Consider the following 27,323-nt stretch of genomic DNA (forward strand, 5'->3'; position numbering starts at 1 on the left):
GTAAACTAAATACAGCATGAAATCCTGCGCAGGATACTGGACGCTATCTGTTATTACAACTGATTTTAACTGTACAGAAAAAAATTCGTGCTAAGAGTGGTCATTAAAAATACACAGAATCCAAATGTCACCATGCAATAATTGTTTGGGACTTCTCAGCATATTCCCCTTACTCACTGTGTATTTTCTGCTGAAACTACAGCTGCTGGGTGTTAGATCCCCACCATCAGTTAAGTCCGGGAAAACACCTTTTATTGGTCAGTATATTGGGAAAAATCCGATGAGGTACAGTAAGGTAAAAAAAAATATATATATATATTGAGCTGTTCATATAATGACTATATAATAATTCCCCAAGTTTTTTTAGATATTCATTTGCTGGATTCGTGAACCCAGTGCCCACCCTCCTCATGTGTGATTTCTGCAGTGTACAGTCCTATGCACAGGCATCTGTCTATTATTGGGGAAGTGACGTGGGGGTCATTGGGTTCTTGAAACAAACAGACCTGGATCTGTACGTCACCTGTGTTCTTCTGATCCATTATCTCAATTTTTAATTTAATTTTGTTTACTCTGTTGAGGAATACATACTTTAATTTTTTTCTTCTTCTTCCAGATACAGACCTTCCATATTTTCCGGTCATCATGAATTTCGATGGGCTGGACCCAGCTCTGGAGTACACACCTGCCTTACATCCTCCATTGGATCCAGTTCTTGATCCCCACTTGAACCCTGGTCTTCTGCAGCCTGTAGAGCTGGACCATGAGCGTGTTGGCCTGGAAGGGATCCCAGTCCCAGAGACTGTGCGCATCATGGAGGGAATGTACTCAGAGTTGCACACGACTGTATCTGAAGTTGGAGTTCCCGTGTCAGCTGTACACTTTGACGTTCATGAAGAGATTCTGTGGGTTGGGAACCATGGAGTAAGTATTAAAGTATTTAACTTTGGCAGTGTGGTCCCAGAGTTGGCATTAAATGATGTAGCAAATTTTATTAATGTTATCTTTACATCATGTGCACACTTATAATAACGCATATACAAATAACTTGCCCTCCCTGGTCATGGATGTCCAGTTCTTGCATAGTCTTTTATTTTTTTTTATACTGGTAAGTTGCCTTATTATAATAGTCAGTGCTTGTTAATTTGCTAGAGGATATTCACTGAAGTTGTAAAAATCAATGTATTTCTAAGTGTCGGTGACCAGTTTTTATTTTAAATTTTTTCAAGTGACATATTGTCTTTGTAGTAAACCAACAGCAATATGGACTAGCACCAAAGCCAGTATTGACCTGGTGACCATACTGGTATCCAAACTGGCGTAATCATAATGAAGTCAACATTTGGGAAAAATTTTAATCGACTCTATATTCTGACACAATGGCCACCAATATGTCTGTACTCTTGATTGTCACTGGTAGCGGAAGTTCCCATGGTCACATATGTTGGAAGTTAGTAGTAAAGTTTTCAACACTTAATTGAGAACACTGCAAATCTTGTTGAATAAATCAGAAGTGAGTTAAGTAATCTTAACATTCATTATTCTTTAAAAAAAAAAAAAAAAAAAAGCTCATGGCTAAAGCTAGTTTTTTTTTCTTCTCCTTAGGGTCATGCCACATCCTTCTTTAGTCCTGCCCTTGAGAGATATTCATCTTTCCAAGTGCATGCTAGCAATGATATTCGGCAGATCCAAAGTGTGGATACAGGGGTACTCTTCCTCACAAAGAACAATCTGAAGTGCATGACACGTGGAGGACTGACCATCTTTGACTATCTGTAAGTTTCTGGCTAAAACCTGATTTTAAAGGGTAACTGACAGCTGGATCAGCCGCACTAAACCCAATAAGCTTGGTTATAGTGCGGGTAAACCTGATTATCACCATATTATTACACAAGTATTAGCAATGGAGACGGGAGTAGACATACACAGCTTCCCTGCCTCTACCCCTCTGCTTACATGGGTGAAGGGTTAGTCGATGAATATTTGATGTGGGCGGGCATAGAGGAGCAGAAGGGACAGAGCTTTGTATGCTGGCTCCCTCCTCCATTGGAAAAAGGACAGCATTAGCATATTAGCAACAGACCCTAATCCTACTTAGTAGCAGTGATCAGAGTAAATATCATCTCCTTTAAATCTGGTTCACCTGCACTCTAACCCTGTTGATTGGGTTTAGTGCCAGTGAATCAGCTGTCAGTTTCCCTCAAAAAAGCTCTGACCGACAGTTTGGATGAGAAGAGTTCATGTGTCACTACTTGTTCTGTCTTCTAGGATGGATGAGAGTATAGACAACCACAGTCTCTTACTCACAGATGGCAACATGTTACTTATGGGAGGCATGCAGAAGAATGTCATCCAGATGGATCTAAATACTGTACAAGAAACACAAAAGGTAACTGAGAGAACTTAATATAATTAGCTAACATCTGACCACGAAGGTCGGTGACCTAATCTGGACAGAACACAGGAAGGCGGAACATGACTAAGTTTACCAGGCAAATAAGTGTAGCAATAATGTTTGGTCATGCTAATAAAATCAGAATAGAGGTCTGTGGTATTGTATCTACCCCACAGCAAGTAAAATGCAAGTAGTTCTCGTCTCAACAAATTAAACAAAAAATGGGGGGAATAAAATGGTACCCATACGAAGTGCTGTAAAAAAATAACTTTATTGGTTTCTAGTTAAAAACCACCCATATTAGTGACCCGGAATGGGTTAAAAATTAATTGTACATGAATATATAACCAACGTGTTTCCACTGCCTTCAGCAGTTTCCTCAGGGGATCATTGATGGTACAATCACTTATCTCCTATATGGTAGACACAATTGCCAATAGATAGTAAGTGCAATTGCAAGAACTCCTAGTATAGACACAATAATAATGCATAAATAAGCGCACAGTAATAGTACATGAATAGGCGCTTCTGCAGGGTGCAATAGTCCTGGCTCAGACACACCACAGTAAGCGCACACAAACTCCGTTCCACATTACTTCGGCCATTTAAAATTTTCATATAAGCCTATAGTTGTGCAGTGTGAGCACATACATAAGTAAAGATAGATACTTAGCAGCGAACTGGTGTGTTTCCCAGGATTGATCTGCAAAGTATCTATCTTTACTTATGTATGTGCTCACACTGCACAACTATAGGCTTCAAAATTTCGTTTTTAAATGGCCGAATAAGTAATGTGCAACTGAGTTTGTGTGCACTTACTGTGGTGTGTCTGAGCCAGGACTATTGCACCCTGCAGAAGCGCCTATTCGTTTACTATTACTGTGCGCTTATTTATGCATTATTATTGTGTCTATACTAGGAGTTCTTGTAATTGCACTTACTATCTACTGGCAATTGCGTCTACCATATAGAAGCTTGTACCATCACTGATCCCCCCCCCCCCCCCCCCTATGGAAACTGCTGAAAGCAGTGGAAAAGCGTTGGGTATATATTTATGGTACAATTAATTTTTAACCCATTCCGGGTCACTAATATGGGTGTTTTTTAACTAGAAACCAATAAGTTATTTTTTTAGCACTTCCTATGGGTGTCACTTTATTCTCCCCCATTTTCTGTCATGCTAATAAAAGTTGTCTAATCAGTTAAAATGTAGCTCCAACATTCAGTTTCTTCCTGGTCTTCACATTAAACGCATGCCATGCTGGGTGTTGCAATTGCTGAAGCAACCATCTGAAGTCCAGTGAGTTTCGTGTGTGAGCCCTTTTGTACGTAAAGGGGTATTCCGGTGGAAAACTAAGTACTGGAAGGTTAAGATTTTTAAATAGAAGTAATTTATACCAGTGGATTTTAGAGGATTCCTGCATGGAACCTGCTGAACATAAGACCGTTGCCTTTGTGTAGGTTCACACGGCAGAGTGCCCATCATCCAGAAAAATTTACGGTGGGCAGTCTCTATAGACGGCATTCTGCAGAATTTGCGAACAGATTTTGCAGAAAGAATTGATGTGAGTTAGAGGTACTCCGGTGGAAAACCCTTTTTTTTTTTTTTTTTTTTTTTTTTTTTTAACATGACCTGGTGCCAGAAAGTTAAACAGATTTGTAAATTACTTCAATTAAAAAATCTTTATCCTTCCAGTTCTTTTTAGCGGCTGTATGCTACTACAGAGGAAATTCTTTTCTCTTTGAATTTTTTGTCTTTTCCACAGTGCTCTCTGCTGACACCTGATGCCCGTATCAGGAACTGTCCAGTGCAAGAGAAAATCCTCATAGCAAACCGATGCTGCTCTGGACAGTTCCTGACACAGACAGATGTGTCAACAGAGAGCACTGTGGACAAGACAAAAAAAGAGATTCAAAAATCAAAGAATTTCTTCTTTAGCATACAGCTGCTAATAAGTACTGGAAGGATAAAGATTTTTTTAATAGAAGTAATTTACAAATCTGTTTAACTTTCTGGCACCAGTTCATGTAGCAAAAAAAATAATATAATTTCCACCGCAGTACCCCTAAGGGCCACATGTAGCCGTTGCTTGGCGGAGTCACCTTTTTAAAGGAGTACTCCAGTGACAAACAAACATTTTTTTTTGTTTTTTTAAATCAACTGGCGCCAGAAAGTTAAACATATTTTGTAAATTGCTTCTATTTAAAAAATCTTAACCCTTCCAGTACTTATCAGCTGTTGTATGCTCCACAGGAAGTTATTTTCTTTTAAAATTTCTTTTTCTGTCTAACCACAGTGCTCTCTGCTGACACCTCTGTCCATCTCAGGAACTGTTCAGAGCAGGAGAGGTTTGTTATGGGGATTTGCTCCTGCTCTGGACAGTTCCTGACATGGACAGAGGTTTCAGCAGAGAGCACTGTGGTCAAAAAGAAATTTGAAAAAGAAAATAACTTACTGTGGAACATACAGCAGCTAAGTACTGGAAGGGTAAACATTTTTTAATAGAAGTAATTTACAAATATATGTTTAACTTTCTGGCCCCAGTTGATTTAAGATATTTTTTAATTTTTTTTTATTTTTTGGAGGCAAATAATGAACAAAGAACATGAGCACCTAAGTGCATAAAGTGAGCCTATAAAATATAAATGACATGCTCACCTTATGCACTTGGGTGCTCATTTTTATTTTATTTTTTTCTTTGAGACATGTTCTCTCAAACTGGATGAATCTACACTTCAAGCTATGGAATCTGTGTCGTACTATAAGCCGTAATAATGTTAATGTTCTACTCACACACAGGCTACTAGTGTGTAATGCAGACTTTTAAAACCAACTGTGCCGGACTGATAACTAGAGCATTGAGTTTTTTGTTTGGATTCAACTGGTAAATACTTTTTATTTTATAATTTATTTATTTTTTTACTTAGTACACAGTTGAAGTTCCTGGTGTTACAGTAATGAGACAATCCAACAGATTCTTCTTCTGTGGACACACATCTGGAAAGGTGAGTCTGGAGAGCTTAGCCTTTAATTATTAATACAAATAATTAAATGTTTTTTTACTAGGGTTAAAATAACAAATTACAAAGCCGATCACAATCCATTGAGCCCACCTATGGGTTTCTGGCTATACCCTGTAATAAGTTCTTCCTGATGGATGCCCCAGCGCTCCAAATTCCTTTCAGCCCTTATTAAAATAAGGTGTGACGTAGTTCTTAGAGTGAACCTGTCGTTATGAAGAAGACTTCTGACCTGTCAAGTTTTTACCGGTTGATGTCTATGTATTCAGACTCCAACTTTTCACTAGTGAGCGGGGAGAGCTGCGCACTTTGTCTGACAGTCCCAAAAACTTACGTCACGTTAATGCGCTAAGCACCCACTTGGACTGGTCGGTCAGAGTCTGAACACTTGGTCCCCAACCAACCAAAGTTTTGATAGGTCTCTCAAAAGTTGTCTTATGACAGTGCCTATTTAAATTCTATATTAGAAAAAAAGACAAACAGTCCTCTAGAGCTACAAAACAAACTTTACCACACTGAATGGTCTACAGATGAAATAGTAAATAATAATGGTTGTAGTGTGAATAATAGTAAAAAATGCCATACAAAATACAATCGAGTACTTCAATTTAATGTATAAAACGAAAAAAAATATTACATGAACTTAGAGTAGCTGTCACCAAATAAAACTTTTATTATAGTGTTCCTTGTGTAATTAGCAGACACTTTTCCATTCACTTGCTTTTAAAATGATCAACCTACATATGTTTAAAATGTAAAATAAAAAAATGCCCACCTGGTGGCTCTGTTCTGTTCCCTGCCACAATTAAGGGAGTTAGGTCTCCTCCTGGCCTGGCTGGAGTCCAAACTCAGGAAGTGTTTCTCAGCACAGAGCTTGATTGTCAGCTGCACAGAAAGTGAAATCTCCCCAGATTCTCACAGAAAGCCACACAGACTGACAGCTGAAATAGAGCCTCACTGAAATCTGCACAGACTGAAACATGCACAGAGCTTGAGGGTGGAAGTGGTCCCCCAGCAGGCTTCAGTGATGTCATGCCTGCTGGGAAACGCCCACTTTCTCCTGCTGGGAAATTGCGCTATGCGAGCAAGAAGAAAGGTAAGATACACAGCTGTTTAAAGCTATGAAATAGTTTTTAAGGGCAGAAGGGGTGTTAGGAATAGTTATGGGACATAGCCTGAGGTAGTTGAGAACAGTTTATTTGGTGTCAGGGACTTTTTAACCCCTTAACGACGCAGGACGTATACTTACGTCCTGCGCCGGCTCCCGCGATATGAAGCGGGATCGCGCCGCGATCCCGCATCATATCGCGTTGGTCCCGGCGCTCATCAACGGCCGGGACCCGCGGCTAATACCACACATCGCCGATCGCGGCGATGTGCGGTATTAACCCTTTAGAAGCGGCGGTCAAAGCTGACCGCCGCTTCTAAAGTGAAACTGAAAGTGACCCGGCTGCTCAGTCAGGCTGTTCGGGACGCCGCGATTTCACCGCGGCGGTCCCGAACAGCTGACCGGACACCGGGAGGGCCCTTACCTGCCTCCTCAGTGTCCGATCGACGAATGACTGCTCCGTGCCTGAGATCCAGGCAGGAGCAGTCAAGCGCCGATAACACTGATCACAGGCGTGTTAAAGGGGTACTCCGGTGAAAACCTTTTTTCTTTTAAATTAACTGGTGGCAGAAAGTTAAACATATTTGTAAATTACTTCTATTAAAAAATCTTAATCCTTCCTGTACTTATTAGCTGCTGAATACTACAAAGGAAATTCTTTTCTTTTTAAAATGCTCTCTGATGACATCACGAGCACAGTTCTCTCTGCTGACATTATTTTAATAAAAATAATAACGCTTTTATTGTTGTCCTTAGTAGGCTTTGAACCCAAGTCAACTAAGCAGTGCTAACCACTGAGCCACCATGCTGCCCTTAGCATACATCTGCTATGCATGGTTGCTAAAATGGACAGAGATGTCAGCAGAGATAACTGTGCTCGTGATGTCATCAGTGTTCCAAAAAGAAAGGAATTTCCTCTGTAACATTCAGCAACTAATAAGAACTGGAAGGATTAAGGTTTTTTAATAGAAGTAATATACAAATATGTTTAACTTTCTGCCACCAGTTGATTTAAAAGAAAAAAGGTTTTCACCGGAGTACCCCTTTAATACACGCCTGGGATCTGTGTAAAAAATCAGTGTGTGCAGTGTTATAGGTCCCTATGGGACCTATAACACTGCAAAAAAAATGTAAAAAAAAAAGTGTTAATAAAGGTCATTTAACCCCTTCCCTAATAAAAGTTTGAATCACCCCCCTTTTCCCATAAAAAAATAAAAGTGTAAAAAATAAATAAAAATAAACGTATGTGGTATCGCCGCGTGCGTAAATGTCCGAACTATAAAAATATATCATTAATTAAACCGCACGGTCAATGGCGTACGCGCAAAAAAATTCCAAAGTCCAAAAAAGCGTATTTTGGTCACTTTTTATTCCATTCAAAAGTGATCAGAAAGTCCGATCAAAACAAAAATTATACCGATAAAAACTTCAGATCACGGCGCAAAAAATGAGTCCTCATACCGCCCTGTGCGTGGAAAAATAAAAAAAGGTTTAGGGGTCAGAAGATGAGAATTTTTAACATAGAAATTTTCCTGCATGTAGTTATGATTTTTTCCAGAAGTGCGACAAAATCAAACCTATATAAGTAGGGTATCATTTTAACCATAGGGACCTACAGAATAATAAGGTGCAATTTTTACCGAAATATGCACTGCGTAGAAACGGAAGCCCCCAAAAGTTACAAAATGGTGTTTTTTCTTCGATTTTGTCGCACAATGATTTTTTTTTTTCCGTTTCGCCGTGCATTTTTGGGTAAAATGACTGTCACTGCAAAGTAGAATTGGTGACGCAAAAAATAAGCAATAATATGGATTTTTAGGTGGAAAATTGAAAGGGTTATGATTTTTAAAAGGTAAGGCGGAAAAAACGAAAGTGCAAAAACGGAAAAACCCTGAGTCCTTAAGGGGTTAAAGTGTACCGGTCACCAAATAAAACTTACTTCTGATAACGTTTTTGTTAAAATACAAACAAAGTAGTGTGTTTATTCTTTTATTGACAGTGGTTACATTACAATAATAAAGAAGGGATAATGTTTTGAAGTTGTGGGCGCAGGAATACACCACCAATAATGTTTACTACTCAAATAAATAAACATCCTGTAAGTAAAGAAGTAAAACCAACAGAAAAACAACAATGTCAAAGCAGAGTATTGCAGATACTGCTGATATCTGTTGTGCTCAATCATATCCAATGTTAAAAGCAGAAATTGGTGAATGGGTGTTAGAGCACATATAAACTGATAAGGCCATGATGGGATTGGGAGACTATGGTCATCTTAAATATCGATGCAATGCGTAGAAGAGGACTAAAGAAGCCAGCGTTTGCGGAAGGCATGAAAGTTACTGGCGCCTTGAGCTATGGTTTGCTTGTAAGGATAGGTTATATTAATTTTGTTTATCAGGACCTCCGAGGTGGGAAACCATTAGCTATGTCTGTCGGTGTACATATTTTGGTCTGCGTGATCGGGTATATCAAATATGGGATTCAAGATTTGAGTTGGCGGCATTTCAGCCGGTGCCTCGTTTGTCACTGTAGTATTCGCTCCATAGTCCTTTGATAATTGACATTGTAAGGGACACAAACCAAACCAGACAACATAAATAGCCACCTAACAGTGACACTGACAAACATGGATGGCTTCAGCCAAACACCATCCGTCTCAAGTGGGTATCAAAGTCCACTCTGAAGCCAAGGAAACCTGGTAGCATGCCAGAGCCTATAAGCTAAAAGAAATCGCCATCTATTTCAAGCTACATCCCAGTCTTTTGGAACCTGATCAACTCTGGCAGATTTGCGGGGTCTGTCCTGAGTAGTGAGTGCGATGTTCCAGGAGGTCAGCAGAGATTCTCCTTCCGTTAGGGACCTCACAACATGTACTGTATTATCCCTTTTGATGAGAAGCAGAGTTGGGAAGCCCCAGCGATATGGCACCTTAGCTGATCTGAGAGATGAGGTTATTGGTACAAGAGCTTGTCGAGCCTGTAGCGGGCAGTCCATTGTTGCGTTCGGAGAGTTCCATTAACCGTTTCTTAACATGGTAGAAGTGTACCCGAGCCAAGATGTCCCTCGGGACTGTATCATCTAAGTGGTTCGGACGTGGAATACGATAAGCTCTGTTCACAACCAGTTCTTGAGGTGTACAAGTAGGGAGCACTTTTTTAAGGAGAGTATAGACATAATCAGGAATGTCTGCCGGGGCAACTGTTTCAGGCACTCCCCTTTTTAGTTTTAGATTGTTGTGGCGGCTGCGGTCCTCCAGGTTCACCACTTTCGCTTGCAGAACTACAATAGTGTCTTCAGCCTCGTAGTGTAAATCTATGAGGGAGTTATGCGAGTCTGCAATGTCTCCAAATGGTCCACCCAGGTCACGCACTTCATTTTGTATGGGCTGCACCAGGTTATGAATATCTTGGAGGAAGGTGGTGCGTAACAGTAACAGCATGTCTTTCATTGCAGAGTCAGTTAGTGACTGATTTGATACTGGAAGTGCAGCCAATAAGTCTGAGCTGTCAGCTGTGGCTCTCATGAGAGGGTAAGTTCCTACCTCCTGATGCTGCAATACCTTGGATAGCTGCAGCCATCACTGTGCAGGGCTGAGGGTGACTGAGGCAGTAGGGGAGCAATCCGCCATCCCCGGTGACGAGCAGGAGCTGCGTGGTTCCAGACGGGTTTCCAGGCCGATGTGAGTGGGTGAACTGGCATGTCCACCAAGCCCCGGGGAGTCCTCCGTGTCGGGCCACATTCAGTGCGATGTCAGAAGCCGATCTGCGTGGAAAGCATCGCTGCTCTATTTCTGCTATAAGATGAGTGTGGTTGTGGTGCCGCGGATGCGCAGCCGCTGCCGGTGCCATCTTGAATGGAGGCCTCCCGTGGGGAAAAGCGGAATTTAGCTAAGGAGCGGCAGCGGAGTGTCTTTTTCTTTCTCACTGGCATGGCAGGAGGTCTTTAGGGTCCAAAAGAGGCCAATTGCGAGCGGTGATGTGCTGTATATCAGTCGCTTTGGCAGGCAGGTAGACAGAGCTGAACTAGCGTGCGACCATCCGCCTCAGCTGCCAGGCCACGCCCCCCCCCACCCAAAATAAAACTTTTAATAGTTTTCCTTGTGTAATCAGGAGACACTTTCCCATTCACTTGCTTTTAAAATTATCAACATAAATATGTTTAAAATGTAATAGAAAAAATTGCCACTAGGTGGCTCTGTTCTGTTCCCTGCTGCAATTAATACAATGAGTTTGGTCTCCTCCTGGCCTGGCAGGAGACCAAACTGAGGAAGTGCTTCTCTATGCATGGATCTTGATTTAAGCTGCACAGCGCCTGAGGTCTTCTATTCATCACAGCACTGCAACCATGTGAGGGCGGAAGTGGTCCCCCAGCAGGCTTCAGTGATGTCATGCCTGCTGGGAAACGCCCACTTTCTCCTGCTGGGAAATTGCACTATGTGAGCAAGAATAAAGGTAAGATACAAAGCTTTTTAAAGCTCTGAAATTTTATTTTTTTTTAAGGTGGGAGGAGTGTTAGGAGTAGTTGGGGAACATAGTCTGTTAGTTTAGAACTGTTTATTTGGTGACAGGTACTTTTGTGGCAAGCTAGAGAAAATTATATAAGAGATAATTTTCTCTATTATATAATTTTCTCTAGCTTGCCATGAGGGCCCTGTGGTTAAGTTCAAGTAAGGCTGCATTCACACCACGTTTTTGCAATACAGTTCCCGTATCAGGTTTTTGAGGAAAAACGGATTCCTCAAAACCTGACTAAACTGTATCAAAATGTGTGTACAAATTTTAACCCGTATACGGTTAAAAAACGTATACGGTTTGAAAAATGACATCCGGTTGCATCCGTTTTTTAAGAAAAAAAACGTGTACGTTTTTAACTTTTCACTCCATTTTGAATAAAGTTTTACTTGTTTGATTGAAATTCCAAGAAAAAAACAGTGCAAAGTCAAAAACCACATGGTGAAAACCGGATGGAACTGTATGCACATACAGTTCTGTACGGTTCCCATTGACTCCCATGTTAAAAAAAAAAAAAAAGTATAAGTTTTAGTGCAGTTTTTCAACCGGACCTAAAACCGTGGTAGACTACGGTTTTGGGTACAGGAAAAAAACCTGACAAAACCGTACAGGATGCAAAACGTACACAACCTGATGCATCTTTTGGCATACGGTTTTCAATGGAGAGTCAATGCATACATTTTCCAATACGGTTCCATACGGTTTTCACATAGAAAACGTATACGGGAACTGTATTGCAAAAAAAGTGGTGTGAATGCATATATATATTTTTTTTTACATTAAAGGGGTAGTCCAGTGGGGAAAAACGTATCCCCTATCCTATGGCAGAGCTGGAGATTGCCGAAGGCAGCGCTTCGGCTCTGCCATAGAGTTGTATTGAGGGGGCGTGTCGGCCACCGCTTCGTGCGGAGGTAGACACGCCCCCTTCCCACGGGCTGTCGGGGCTCCGTACAGGAGATCGCAGGGGGCCCCAGCGGTCGGACCCCCCGCGATCTCAAACTTATCCCCTATCCTTAGGATAGGGGATAAGTTGTTCACCACTGGGTCACCACTGGACTACTCCTTTAAATTGAAGTACTCCATTGTATTTCGTACAGCCTTTTTTTTTTTTAAACTATTATTCACACTACCACCATTATTTACTATGTCATCTGTAAACCATTAATTGCGATAAAGTTCTTTTTTGTAGCTCTTTTTCTCTTTTCTATATTAAAATAGTCTTTACGTATTAGACCTTGGGTATTGTTGTCCCTTGACAGTTAACCTCGAGCTATTTTATTTTCTTTTTTTTTCTTTTTTGTTTTAAATACATTTTAAATTATTTAAATTTTTGTTTTAGTAGCAAACTGTCTTAGTGCACATTCTGTCTTAGACTTCTATATACCCTGGCCTTGCCTTATTTTGATGGGCTCTATACTGTATCTAAAAACCTGTGAACATTTACCCTTTTTCCCAGGGTACTTTTTTTTTTTTTTTTCTCTCTACACTTTTGGGGGAATTTACTAAGCCTGATGTTTCATACGCTGCTCCTACAGATGTAGCCAGCGTCATCTTGATCCCTGATGCTTTAAGCTATTTTTACTGCACTCCAGAATCTGAGAGAAATTATTCTCAGCATGCTTCATACCTGGTGAGTCCCAGCTGCTGTCAGGCTGATGTCCAGCATTAACCCTGCCACAATCAAAGCTGATCACAACATCTAAAAGCAGGAAAACGCCCACTGGGTGCTGATATCAGCCGGGACCTGCCGGGCATGACTCAAGCACCGCTCCGGTGCTCGCGATCATGTCGGCGCGTAAATGTATGTCATGGTGCGCTAAGTACCACGTCACCATGACGTACATTTACGTCCATTGTCATTAAGGGGTTAATGTTTATTCCGCTGTCCTGTTCACACTGTGGAAATTCTGCTAGCAGAATTCTGACGCTGAATTTCTTTCTGCTTGAAGAAAGAGTGTTCATTCTTCAAGCGGAATCCGCTAGCAGAAATCAATTTAAGTCAATGGTAAAAAAAAAATTCTGCCGACATCGTTTTTGCGCGGAATTCGCACGGAAATGGCTGAAAAAATCTCTCGCTCTCGCTCTCGCTCTCGCTCTCGCTCTCGCTCTCTTTCTCGCTCTCGCTCTCTTTCTCGCTCTCGCTCTCTTTCTCGCTCTCTCTCTCTTTCTCGCGCGCTCTCTCTCTCGCGCGCTCTCTCTCGCGCGCTCTCTCTCGCTCTCTCTCTCTCGCGCTCTCTCTCTCGCGCACTCTCTCTCTCGCGCGCTCTCTCTCTCTCGCTCCTCGCTCGCTCGCTCGCTTTCTTTTAACCCTTACTCACCCCCATTTGCCAGGGGCGGGGTTTATGTTTAAAGTCCCATACAAGTCTATGAGAAATATATGTTACTGCATAACTTCCAAACAGCTGGAGATATTTCGATAATACTTGGTCACATGTTACTTATATGTCCACTTAAAATATAGGATAGTTAATTTAACCCTTAACCACCCCCATTTGTGAGGGTCGGGGTTTTTGTTTAAAGTCCCATGCAAATCAATGGGAAATGTATGTTCCCACATAACTTCTGTACGGCTGGAGATATTTCAATACCGGGTACAAATATTACGGGTCGGGATGGGAGGGCGGGATATGAGGTTGGGATATGACAACAATATATGGGGATGAGATATGAAGTAAACGCCGGGTACTCGGCTAGTAAATAAATAAATTAAAAAATAATGATGATAAATAATCTTTGGTGCATTAGGATATCCTATTGCATTAGGTTAACAATGGCTACATCTGTATGTGACAGCTGGATTTATTGGGAGGCGCTCTCCTCTCAAAACTTGTGCACCTTTGGCTGCCCATGTGTTCTCATTCAAAATCTATGCCTGCTACAACCTGGCATAGATTTCCACTATAGTTTCTTGAAATAGTAAGTGATTCCTTTTGCCTCAAAACCACTGTCCCCCTTTTTTTTTTTTAACAAGATTACACAGAAATGTTCTACTTTTAGTTTTACACAAAGTGGCACAATGTACCTCTTGATGATTCCTCCCCCCCCCCCCCCCCGTTATCTTTTTGAATTGTTGCGGTTGCAACTTATTTCAAATCGGTTTCAAACTTTTAAAGCGTACCTGTCAGATCAAAAAATAAAAAAAAGAACTATGTTGCTATATACTATCAGTACTTCATCCTGATCATGTACATGTAACTTTTGTGGCCACGACCTATTTCTTTCAGAATTACCTTTTTTTTTATTTTTTTTTTTATTTTTTATTTTTTTTCTAGTTTATGTGCAGTAAGACTTTTGTTCATAAACTTGCAAGGGGCGGGTCCCTCTTCTCCTCACTGTGATAACCACTCCCCCTCCCTCACTCTGCTGAGTCACTGGTCTTGGGAGCAAGATCTGTAACCCTTTCCTCTCTGGTTTTATGATATATATATATATATATATATATATATATATATATATATATATATATATATAGACACACACACACACACACGCTGCTTTTTCAAAACTACAGCTCCCAGCATGCCCTCACTTCATTTGGCTGTGTAGGCATGCTGGGAGTTGTAGTTTTGCAACAGCTGGAGGCATATGATTGCAGGAACACTGCTGTAAATCAGTTTTAACAATCTGTGTTCCTCAACCAGTTGCAAAACTCCTGCAAAAAGGCTGTAGCTGTCCCTCTGTATCTCACACACACACACACACACACACACACAAAAACCACTCACACTCCATATATTCATACAGATACACACCTACATATATCCACACACATATATACATGTAGGGACACTTACTTTTTATTTTATTTTTTTAAATCCTCTTTTCAGTCCTGCTCACTGCCAGCACTGTGCTCCCGCCCCTCCCCCTTTTCTTCACACGGCAGAAGAGATGAAGTGAAAGTAAACACAGGCAGAGTGAGGGGGCCGGGAGCGAGCACAGCAGCTCAGAACCTGCATGCAGCCCTGTCAATCATGAAGTGGGTCCATGACGTAGATAATGACCAGTGGACACTGCAGAACTGATATGTATCCCAGTAGGCAGGGAGACCCCTAGTGGATATTTTTTTTTTTCTTTTTTTACTGGCTTTTTCAGTATGAAATGCTGAATTTTCTAATGAAAGCAATTCCAAAACCTATTGATTTTACATGCTTTACAACATATCAAAAGTTTTTATATCGTACAGTGCCCATTTTAGAATTTTGATTAGGATTCAACACCCCTTTTTTTTTTTTTTTTGAAGGGTTTTTTTTGAAGGTTTTTTTTCATCCCTATGTATAATGTGAATGTCTTCTGTCCTTTACTGGCCTATTATTTTTCATTTTATTTTTGTTCTTAATAATCCGATTTACCCTGCTCAATCCTGCAGCTTTCATTACGAGATCTACGCACTTTTAAAGTGGAGCATGAGTTTGATGCTTACTCAGGTAGTTTGTCTGACTTTGATATCCATGGAAATCTTGTGGTGACATGTGGATTCTCCAGTCGCATGAACGTCCTTGCTTGTGACCGCTTCCTAAAAGTCTACGACTTGCGCATGATGCGGGCCATCACTCCTCTTCAAGTTCATGTTGATCCTCTCTTTCTGCGCTTCGTCCCTACCTACACTTCTAGGCTTGCTATTATTTCTCAACGCGGTGAGTCTTTGTTATTTTTCAGGAATATTATGTAATTTGTAATTGTGGAAGTTGTACATAAAGTTCTTAATAAGACTGGAGCAGTCTTATTGAGCATTTATGTAATGGGGGGGGGGGGAAGTTGTTCTATGATCTCGGTATCCTTTTTCAGTTGCGTGTATTACAAAGAGTATATATATCGCACACTCCAATTACTGATGCAGTCTCTCGACTGCATCAGTGGGATCACCTTCTCCCCATCTTGGCCTGCTGTTGATCATGACAAGGGTATTTGGGCTCACCAACAGGGGGAGAAGTGACTCACCCTTAAATGACACTCGTAAAGGAGGCGGCTGCATCCCAGTGATGGGACACACTAGAATAAGTGGGCTAGAAAGTCCTAGTGAAATTGTGGGACAGTGGCAGATTAGCAAACTGAGGCCCTGTATAGTACGAAGTCTGGTATGAGGCTAATTCTGACAGTTATGTATACAAACATTTCTATATGTCCCCATATTTAACCCCTTCCTGACCCATGACATACTATTGGGTCATGGGTTGGGTGAGCAAACATGACATGGGTTTGTGTCATAACCGGGAGATTTCCGCTGCTATCAGCAGCTGACATCCTGCTGATAATGCCGGAGATCACTTATCGGTTTAAATACCATGATTTATATGGAACATTAAATGCCGCTATTCCCTGGTGTCTAGTGGTAGTAAAAAGTGATCAAAATAACACAAGTGGCGCAAAAAACAAACCCTAACACAGCTCGGTAGGTGGAAAAATAATTTATAGGGGTTAGAACATGGTAATGAACAAAGTTGTGTTTTTTTTTATTTTTTTTTTTTTTTATTGAAGGAAAAAAAAGTTTTTGAAGCTTAGTATTAAAGATGAGCGAATTTAGAGTAAATTCGATTAGTCACGAACTTCTCGGCTCGGCAGTTGATGACTTATCCTGCATAAATGAGTTCAGCTTTCAGGTGCTCCGGTGGGCTGGAGACTCTTTCCTAGGACTGTATCCACCTTTTCCAGCCCACCGGAGCACCTGAAAGCTGAACTAATTTATGCAGGATAAGTCATCAACTGCCGAGCAGAGAAGTTCGTGACTAATCGAATTTACTGTAAGTTCGCTCATCTCTACTTAGTATCATTGGAAGCGTACTGGCTCATAGAATAAAGGGCGCATGTCAGATTTACCATACTTTGAACTCAGAAAAAATTATTGCTGTACAAATTTGTGCAATTCCATATTTTTTTTTCAATTTAGCCCTACATATAATTTTTTTTTTCTGGCTACGTAATAAAAGCTCAAATTTGCTAAAGTTTTATTGTTCACATTGCCCCAGAAGGTCATCCTCTCGTAACAATTGGTGCCTCTAGTTCAGAAGATTTGAGGGCACTTGTCTTCCGATTACTCACTCAGGCAAACTTTTTAATTTTTTTAAATTTTTAAATTTTTTCATTGAAAGATAAAAACCAAGAGGGAGACTTATCAAAACCTGTGTAGAGGAAGAGTGGTTCAGTTGCCCTTAGCAACCAATCGGCATGCATCTTCTCTCCTTTTTGTAGAAATGCTTTTTCATTTCTCAGAGGTCATATGGTTGGTTGCTATAGGCAACTGGTCGACTTTTTTATTTTTTTTCTTCACACAGGTTTTGATAAATCTCCCTCAGTTCTTACGTCGCTCCATCGCTGTTGTCGTGTCCCCGGGGTGTCCCCGACGCTCCGGACGTCTTCTTCCCCGGCATCCACGCTCTCCGTCGCCGTCATCACGTCACGACGCATGCCGCTCCTATTGGATGACGGGACGTCGTGCGCCACGACGTGATGTCGAAGGAGAGCACCGCCATGCAGGGGATCCCGACACGGAGCAGACACCGAGGAGGCAGGTAAGGTCCCTCCCTGTGTCCTGTAAGCTGTTCGGGACGCCACAATTTCACTGCGGCGGTCCTGAACAGCCGGACTGAGCAGCCAGGTTACTGTCCCTTTCGCTTGAGACGCGGCGGACAGCTTTGATCGCCGCGTCTGAAGGGTTAATACAGGGCATCACCGCGATCGGTGATGTCCTGTATTAGCCGCGGGTCCCGGCCGTTGATGGCCGCAGGGACCGACCCGATAGGTGTGTATTCGCCGTATAAGACGCATCAACTCCCCCCCCCCCCCCCCCCACAGTTTTGGGGAAGAAAAAGTGCGTCTTATATGGCGAAAAAGTAATTCTCTTAACGACTGCGTTGTCCATACTTCCCACTGTATATTTCTATGCTGGGTCTCACGCTGGATTCAGGTACTATGAAGATTGAGCAGGAAGCTTCTCATACTACATAGTTCTATACAGCAGGGAGAGCAGTGCACCATTTAGGAATCTCACTGCCAAATTGTTCTTTTGTCACTCCTTTTTGATGGGCTTCTGTTTAACACCTTATAATAAGTTCATAACATGTTAAACTGTAACATCAGTCACCCATAGATTCCGTATTGGGGGAAAAAACAACATATTGTGCTGTATAATTTTTTCCCCTTACTGGTTGCATCTTCTGTCCTATTTCATACAGTGAAAAGGAACTACTCTGATGTAAGCCATGTGAACTGTTACACTTAGTTCCAACTATTCAGTCTAAAAGTCTAAAACCCCTAAACCAGTACCTGCCAAAGAAGTACAGTATTTACAAAGGGATGATAAACATCTTAGAGTTGGGTGACGTTGGGGTGTATATATATATTTTTTTTTTTCATACTCTTCATAAAAAAATTTGAAAAAAAACAAAACACCCCCAAAAACAACTATTACTTGATTTTCATCAACCGAATTCCAGAAGCAAGGTCAGCAGTTCTTCCAATTTCCACAATAGTAAATTCTAAATTTATTTTAACTTTTTTGAAATGTTTGTCTTTTGCTCTAACTATAAATTGACAGCTGTTTGATGCTTGAGATATGCTATTATATAATTGTTACTATTTTTCTGTTTCCCATGGCTAACAGGTCAGTGCCAGTTCTGTGAACCCACAGGTTTGGCGAGCCCTGCAGATATATTCCACGTCAGCACTGTTAGCCAGCTTATTATGTCTTTTGATGTGTCTGCTAGCAAACAAGTCTTGGCATTTGGAGACTCTGATGGATGCGTGCACCTATGGGCAGATACCCCAGAAGCAACATTTAACACCTACCCTCGGGACACCGAGTTTGCAATGCCTTGCATAGACAGCTTGCCACATTTGGACTGGAATCAGGATCTTTTGCCTCTCTCTCTTATCCCTGTACCACTAATAAATGAAACTTTGCTCTCGGATTGGCCATCTGCTAACTGCACACCAGCTCCTCGGTACTTTAGCCTTTTTTTAGTTCTTAAATGTAGTGAATCTGTGTCAGGGTAATATGCTTCCCTAGTTAAACAGTATGTTACAACATAATGTCTGAAGGGTTAAGACAAGCTTTGCAAAATATTTTTTGCCATTTTGCTAAGTCTGGTATATATGAATAACCATTCCAATTTACCCTTTTGGATCTTTTGGTTCACATCTGCATTGAAGGCCCAGCTCAGGGCTTCCGTAAGAGAATCTGCTCAAATCAATCACTGCATGGGGTGTGTGTGTGTTATCTATCTATCTATCTATCTATCATATACATTGCTCAAAAAAATAAAGGGAACACTTAAACACAATGTAACTCCAAGTCAATGACACTTCTGTTAACTCGCACTGTCCACTCAGAAAGCAATACTGATTGACAATCAATTTCACATGCAGTTGTGCAAATGGAACAGACAACAGGTGGAAATGATAGGCAATTAGCAAGACACCCAATAAAGGAGTGGTTCTGCAGGTGGTGACCACAGACCACTTCTCATTTCCCATGCTTCCTGGCTGATTTTTCGGTCACTTTTGAATGCTGGTGGTGCTTTCACTCTAGTGGTAGCATGAGACGGTGTCTACAACCAACACAAGTGGCTCAGGTAGTACAGCTCATCCAGGATGGCACATCAATACGAACTGCGGCAAGAGGGTTTGCTGTGTCTGTCAGCATAGTGTCCAGAGCATGGAGGCGCTACCAGGAGACATGACAGTACATCAGGAGACGTGGAGGAGGCCGTAGGAGAGCAACAACCCAGCAGCAGGACCGCTACCTCAGCCTTTGTGCAAGGAGGAGCACTGCCAGAGCCCTGCAAAATGACCTCAAGCAGGCCACAAATGTGCATGTGTCCACTGAAACTGTCAGAAAGAGACTCCATGAGGGTGGTATGAGGGCCCGATGTCCACAGGTGGGGGGTTGTGCTTACAGCCCAACCCTGTGCAGGACGTTTGGCATTTGCCAGAGAACACAAAGATTGGCAAATTTGCCACTGGTGCCCTGTGCACTTCACAGATGAAAGCAGGTTCACACTGAGCACATGTGACAGTCTGAAGATGCCATGGAGAACGTTCTGCTGCCTGCAACATCCTCCATCTTGACCAATTTGGCGGTGGGTCAGTAATGGTGTGGGGTGGCATTTCTTTGGGGGGGGCCACACAGCCATTATGTACCGAGATGAGATCCTCGGACGCCTTGTGAGACCATATGCTGGTGCGGTTGGCCCTGGATTCCTCCTAATGCAAGACAATGCTAGACCTCATGTGGCTGGAGTGTCAGCAGTTCCTGCAAAAGGAAGGCATTGATGCTATGGACTGGCCCACCCGTTCCTCAGACCTGAATCTGATTGAGCACATGTGGGACATCATGTCTTGCTCCATCCACCAATGGCACGTTGCACTACAGACTGTCCGCCACCTCATCAGGAGCATGCCCAGGCATTGTAGGAAGGTCATATGGGCACGTGGAGACCACACACACTACTGAGCCTCATTTTGACTTGTTTTAAGGACATTACATAAAGTTGGATCAGCCTGTAGTGTGGTTTTCCACTTTGATTTTGAGTGTGACTCCATATCCAGACCTCCATGGGTTGAAAATTTTGATTTCCATTGATAATTTGTGTGATTTTGTTGTCAGCACATTCAACTATGTTAACACGAAAGTATTTCATACGATTAGTTCATTCATTCAGATCTAGGATGTGTTATCTTGGTGTTCCCTTATTTTTTTTGAGCAGTGTGTGTGTGTGTGTGTGTGTGTGTGTGTGTGTATACACACTCTGTCATGCAGCAGACATCCAACTCTGCTTTCCAGCCCCACATGAAACCTGCAATGGAGTCTCTGAATAGAGCTTTGATGCTGATGTGGGCATAGCCTTATGTTTTTGTAAAGTAAAAAAAAAAAAAAATACATCTTATTGTCCAACACCCTATACATTTTTGTCTTTGCTCTAATTTGGCAAAAGATCCGACAGTGGTGAACTTAGGGAGGTATGTATGTGCTCTTTTATTGTGTATGGAAGGCAGTAAATGTTTTGTTTTTGCCTGGAAAATCCTTTTTAAAGAGCTTCGGTAACCTTAACTAACCCCTATAATGTAGCCCCATAAGCACATGCCCCTTAGGCTAGGTTCATACTTCAGTATTTCCATCTGAAATTCCACTTGGGGATTCCACAGCGCAGTGCACACTGAAATTTCAGTTGCGGAGTATCTGCCACTGAAATTCAGCTGCCAAAAGAATGAGCTCGCTCATTCTTTAGGAGAATCCATGCTGAAGACATTGCAGTCTGTGGGGCCATCGATTTTCCACACAGTCCTAGTGCTGACTGATTCAGTGAGCATACTCAGAATCTCCAATGTTATTTATTGCGGTGGCCAAAAGAAGCAAAAGGATTTTGAGTCCCTTGCCAGTGTCCTTGAGGCAGGGCCAGCGGGCCCATAGCTGCACTGATCCAACACGCCTATCCCAGCCGTCACCAGCTTTTAACACATTGTTGCCTTGCCAACAGCAGCTTTGTGTGTGCAGTCTGCGCGTGCCAGTACTGTGCATTGTGGTGTACGCTCAAAGCTTTGACACTGTTAACAGACTTTGCAAAGTTCTCTCTTATCCTTTTTTTCCACCGCTATGTAAAATAAAGTTATGTTAGAGCATAGTCCTACTGTGCTTATGGGGCTACATTACAGGGTTCAGTTTTGGTTAAATTTGTGCTTTTAATGGTCATTTAACATCCTTTTTAGTAAAGAAACCCTTTCACCCAATCATTGATTATTTTAGCTTGTCACCTGCGTCAATGCCTTATCAATAACTGACGTGTGCCGTAGTAAGAAGAAAATCTTATTATAAATCCAATATTTCGAGTGGATTCAAGAGGCTAGAAAATGTATAGGACAGATTTTTGTGACTCCATCCTTACATGTGTTTGTCAGATTTGCCTGGAAGCCCCAAATCTAGTGATTGACAGACTAGATGGCTAGAAAATAGTTCTAACAACTGTTATCCATGACAAAGTTTTAGTTTCCTATAGAAAACTGAATCCTCATAGTAAATTTCTGCTCCTATAACTATTTAAGTTTTTTTAATATCGGTTGTTCCTTGTGCTCACATGCCTCTCTTGTTTTAGTCGTGCTCCTCCTGTAGATCCTGAGATATTGCGCACCATGAAACAAGTTGGATTTATTGGCTACTCTCCCAATCCTAGGACAAAGCTTAGGAATCAGGTCTGTATCGTTATGTATTAAATAGATGTTTTAAGATCGTATTCATCATAAGGAAAACCCTCAGGTAATTAACCCCTTAAGGACCAGACCAATTTTTATTTTTGCATTTTTGTTTTTTCCTCCTCGCCTTCTAAAGATCATAACTCTTATATTTCCATCCACAGACCCATATGAGGGCTTGTTTTTTGCGTAATCAATTGTACTTTGTAATTACATGACTTATTTTACCATAAAATGTACGGCGCAACCAAACAAATATTATTTATGTGGGAAAATTAAAAAAGAAAACCGAAATTTAGAAAATTTTGGAAGGTTTTGTTTTCACGCTGTACACTTTCCGGTAAAAATGACATGTTTTCTTCTGTGGGTCAATCCGATTAAAATGATACCCATAATTATATGCTTTTCTATAATTGTACCGCTTAAAAAAAAATCTCAAACCATTTTAACAAAATTAGTATGTTTGAAATTGCCCTATTTTGACCATCTCATTTTTCCGTATATGGGGCGATATGAGGGCTAATTTTTTGCGCCGTGATCTGTAGTTTTTATCAGTACCACTTTTGCTTAGGTTTTTATTTTTTTTATAAATTTTTCATCATACGGGATAATTAACAATATATTTTAATAGTTCAGACTGCGATACCAAATATGTGTATTTTTTTTTTTTACGCTTTTTGGGGGTAAAATGGGAAAAACGGGCGTTTTTACTTTTTTATTGGGGGAGGGGATTTTTCACATTTTTCTTTAACTTTTTTTTTTTTTTTTTACACTTTTTATGTCCCCATAGGGGACTATTCATAGCAATCAGTTGATTGCTAATACTGTTCAGTGCTATGTATAGGACACAGCACTGCTTAGTATTATCGGTGATCTTCTGCTCTGGTCTGCTCGATCTCAGACCAGAGCAGAAGACCCCGGGAGACGGCCGGAGCCAGGTGAGGGGACCTCTGGCCGCCATGCTGGATGATCGGATCGCCGCACTGCTGCAGATGCCGTGATCTGTATTGATCACAGCATCTGAGGGGTTAATGGCTGACATCCGCGCGATCGCGGATGTTCGCCATTATCGGCGGGTCCCTTGCTGCTGATAGCAGCCGGGACCTGCCGGGCATGACGCTAGCACCGCTCCGGTGCTCGCGATCATGGCGGCGCGTAAATGTAAATCATGGTGCGCTAGGTACCACGTCACCATGACGTACATTTACGTCCATTGTCGTTAAGGGGTTAAAACTTTAAAATTCTATACTGCCACAAAGGTTCTGGTAATCTAGTAGGACAACTATAAGATATGTCCAAACCCCATTTCCCCTTGTGTTAATAAATATATATATATATATATATTCGGCAGTGTACAGCCTCTTACAAAATGGTAGGAAGTTTTAATGAAGACTATTCTGATATTTGCTTCATCTTGAAATTGGCAAAACTAACGTAAAAATTCCATTAAAAAGGTGTCCATAACATAAAAATGTTTTCCAGGTCTTTAAAGCTGAGAGAGAATCTAGGCAGAAATATTGAAACTTTGAATAGCACATTTGCTTGACATTACAAAGGGCTTTGAGACCTAAAGCTTTAAAGCAGTCCTTCTTAACCTTGTTGGAGGTTTCATATGCGCATTCACCGAACCCCTCTTAATTGGAAAAATAAAATGTGATTTTTTTTTTCAAATTCAAAACATAGGTATATATTTTAAGTATATATTTATACATAGGTGCACAAAATAAACAAAACCATTAAGAACAAAACCATGAAAACATGATTTTCACACAAAATCATATTTACTGCGAATCAGTGGGACTTCTGCTGGTGGTTCAGTGTGCCTACCTGTTCCCTGCGGTGTCCGTGCGTCCAGCCTGTCCGCTTGTCAGAGGAATTGCCTGGCTGAGCCTGTTTAAGACTCCGCAGGACCGGAAGTGTGTCACGGGAGGCCGTGCCGGAAGTGGTGCGTTCCAGCGTGGGACGCATGCAAGCGATCGCTAAGGAGCGGAGCCACAATGGATAGGAGGCTTCCTTGACAGTAGGGTAAAACAGTACTCTGAGATCTGTTAGGTGGGACATGATCACCTGCAGCCAATGATGGACAAGTGGGGCGTGTCATCACGAATCATATGCGTCGGGTGTGTGTCTTGACCTCCGCCGAACCCGCGAGACTGCCTCACCGAACCCCTGGGGTTCGATCGAACCCAGTTTAAGAACCACTGCTTTTAAACCCTTATGTAATGTCAAGAAATCTTGTTGTCATTTGTTGCATGGTAAGCAAACCTCTTAACACGTGTAAAGTTTGTCTCTGTTTAGGTGCCATATCAATTGGAAAATGATTTTGACAACTTTAACCAAGTTCCAGAATCTCCTATAGGAAGAGAGGAAGAACCTCATCTCTACATGGTGCTCAAAAAGTACAGAAAGGTTAAGATTGTTCCATAGTGTGTCGTGTTTTTTTTTTTTTTTTTTTTTTCCAGGTCGTTTTTTTTAAATATAAAAACATTTTATATAGGTAGGTAATATGGTGCATAATTCCACAATATTGTAATATTGGAGCAACTTTTCCAAGAACTTTGCATTATGTCATGATATTGTACCACGTCACTTGATCGATGCCTGCACTACATAGTAAATGGAATTTAAAACAGATGGCTCAGTTCACATTGTAGTGGTATCTCTGTTACTGCAGCTTTGCTCCTATACAAATAAATGGGAGCTGAGCTGCAGTAACCATGTTCAGCCATTATGCAGTGAACTGAACAATGTTCTTTTGGCCCCATTTACTGTGTAGTTTGGGTGCTAAACAGCTGATGGATAGGGGCACCCCGCCGATCAGCAATCTCCTGAGGATAGGCCATCAATCATTCTAGCCTAGAAAGAACCCTTTTAACATAAACTAAGGGGGAGATTTATAAAAACCTGTGTAGAGAAGAGTGGTGCAGTTGCCCATAGCAAACAATCAGATTGCTTCTTTAATTTTAAAAGAGGCCTGTGTAAAATAAAAGCAATCTGGTTGCTATTGGCAATTTGATAAATTTCCCACTAAGGGTAAGGTCATATGTAGTGAATCTGAAGCATATTTAACGCTGGAGTCTGCCTCCTACTTTGCCTGTGTCCTGGTTTGTCTCACAGACGTTGCGGCTGTTCGGTCTAGCAGAGGGAGTGTCCGAGTACATTGCGCATGCGCAACTTTCAGGTCAGTCTGTATCTGCTTGTAGCGGCATATTGCTGCTACGAGCAGACAAACCAAGACACATGGACAAAGTAGGAGGCTGATTCTAGGTGCGGTCAGTAGCTCTTCTGGAGTGTCAAATATGGTGTGGATGCACTACCTGTGACCTTACCCTAAATGTTTTGACTTTTTAAATTATTGAAACTGTTCTTATGCTGGTAAAAACGGAACTCTTGGGCATTCTTTATTGTTGCTTAGTATTAGGTTTATATATTTTAATATATGTTGTGTTTGTCAGTTTTTACAATTATGTTGATCAGTTAAAGCTTAAGAAATTTCTTTTTGCTTTCTCAGGTCACCATAAAATATTCTAAGCTTGGTTTAGAAGATTTTGACTTCAAGCACTACAATAAAACCTTGTTTGCTGGCCTAGAGCCTCATATTCCCAACGCCTACTGCAACAGCATGATCCAGGTAAGCAGGGGGCCCTGTGTGGGTGATGGTAAATGACTGGCCAAATTATAATGCAGTGAATAATGTACAATTACCCCTGACTTGCATACAGAGACTGCGGATTGACACATTAATAATATATATTTAAATGTTGCACTCTAAGCCAGGAATTCTGTTGCCTTACTTTAGGTGAAGTTCCGTGTGACATAAATGACATCCACTCAAAAAGTAAATGGGACAGTGATCTAGTATAGAGCTGGCAGGTGCAGTAATTTTCATAGTTTTAGCTAGCTTCAATATTGCCGCATACTAGGTATTCGGAACAACACTAATATTATTTTGTTATTGTATGTGTGGAATTAGTACACATATTTATTAACCCCAAACATTGCATCCATTATCACGTGAAGGGGATGCGCTTATGTTAAGATTTCTGTCTTTTTCTCATGTAGGTGATATACCTATTGGAACCAGTAAGATGTCTGCTTCAAAACCACCTTTGTCAGAAGGAGTTCTGCTTGAGCTGTGAGCTTGGATTCCTATTCCATATGTTGGATTTGTCACGTGGAGACCCGTGCCAGGTAAGTTGTTTAGCATCTGTAAGTTGTTTTAAATGGGCACTGCCATCATAAGCTAATTTTTTTTTATTATAGATTTATATAAAATAAGACCACTTTACAACTTGTTTGAATTAAATATTTTACCTTTTTTAATGGGAAAAAGTTCTGTCTCATGGGGGTACCCATACCATGTACATTGCTAATGTCCACCTGTCTGTCCAAACTGACTGTGGCAACATTGCTGCCCAGTCAGAACACAGGAAGTAGGGACGGCCATGTTATCACTGACAGTGGGGAGAGCAGACCAAGAGGCAGAGGCTGTCAGCTGTTTGCCATCTACACAGACAACCCTGCAACCTCTCTTCATAACTGGTTAATACATGTTGGAGGCAGGGAAAGGATAGGAGCAATGTACTAAAGCTGTGTGTGTAACATGTTGCCGAGCTATGTGTAGTAGTGTTGTGTGTGTGTGTGTGTGTGTGTGTGTGTGTGTGGCTTTGAGATGTGTGTGTTGTATAGTAGAGGCTGTATATGGCTGAGATGTGTGTAGCAGAGATAATTATGTATGGCTGAGGTTTGTATGTGTGTAGTAGAACGGAGTGTGTATTAAAGAGGTGCTCCGCTGAAAACCTCTTATCCCCTTTCCAATGGACTTCAAGCCACACCCCCTCCATTCAGGTCTATGGAAGGGTGGCGTGTCGGCTAGTTCGTAGCAGTTATGCCTCCTCCCATAAACATGAATTTGTTGGTTGGGACGTGTCGGCTGTGTTTGACAGTCATCGGGCATGGAGCGGAGTTAGCTCTGTGCACCAAATGACGGGTGCTGCAGCAGAAATTAGTCATAAGATGTTTTTTCAGCAGAGTACCCCTTTAATGAGCTGTGTGTATGTCTGAGGTATGTGTAGTAGAGCTGTGTGTGTGTGGCTGAGCTGTG

General features: G+C 41.5%; 1 protein-coding gene across 4 annotated transcripts in view; it reads left to right on the forward strand.

Annotated features, from left to right (window-relative positions):
* Positions 1-27,323, forward strand: part of PAN2 (poly(A) specific ribonuclease subunit PAN2) — a 104,385-nt gene that overhangs the window by 30,084 nt on the left and 46,978 nt on the right. For all 4 annotated transcript variants that reach the window (XM_056562355.1, XM_056562354.1, XM_056562352.1 and 1 more), the window contains exons 2-11: positions 617-924; positions 1,606-1,775; positions 2,269-2,389; positions 5,324-5,401; positions 15,405-15,672; positions 18,636-18,975; positions 22,123-22,219; positions 24,518-24,628; positions 25,731-25,850; positions 26,282-26,410. In XM_056562355.1, coding sequence (XP_056418330.1) covers positions 646-924; positions 1,606-1,775; positions 2,269-2,389; positions 5,324-5,401; positions 15,405-15,672; positions 18,636-18,975; positions 22,123-22,219; positions 24,518-24,628; positions 25,731-25,850; positions 26,282-26,410 — 1,713 coding nt within the window. In that variant the 5' untranslated portion in view covers positions 617-645. The remainder of the gene's footprint in view (positions 1-616; positions 925-1,605; positions 1,776-2,268; positions 2,390-5,323; positions 5,402-15,404; positions 15,673-18,635; positions 18,976-22,122; positions 22,220-24,517; positions 24,629-25,730; positions 25,851-26,281; positions 26,411-27,323) is intronic.

The sequence above is a fragment of the Hyla sarda genome, chromosome 2 (assembly GCF_029499605.1).
Source record: "Hyla sarda isolate aHylSar1 chromosome 2, aHylSar1.hap1, whole genome shotgun sequence".
In the NCBI taxonomy this organism is placed as follows: Eukaryota; Metazoa; Chordata; class Amphibia; order Anura; family Hylidae; genus Hyla; species Hyla sarda.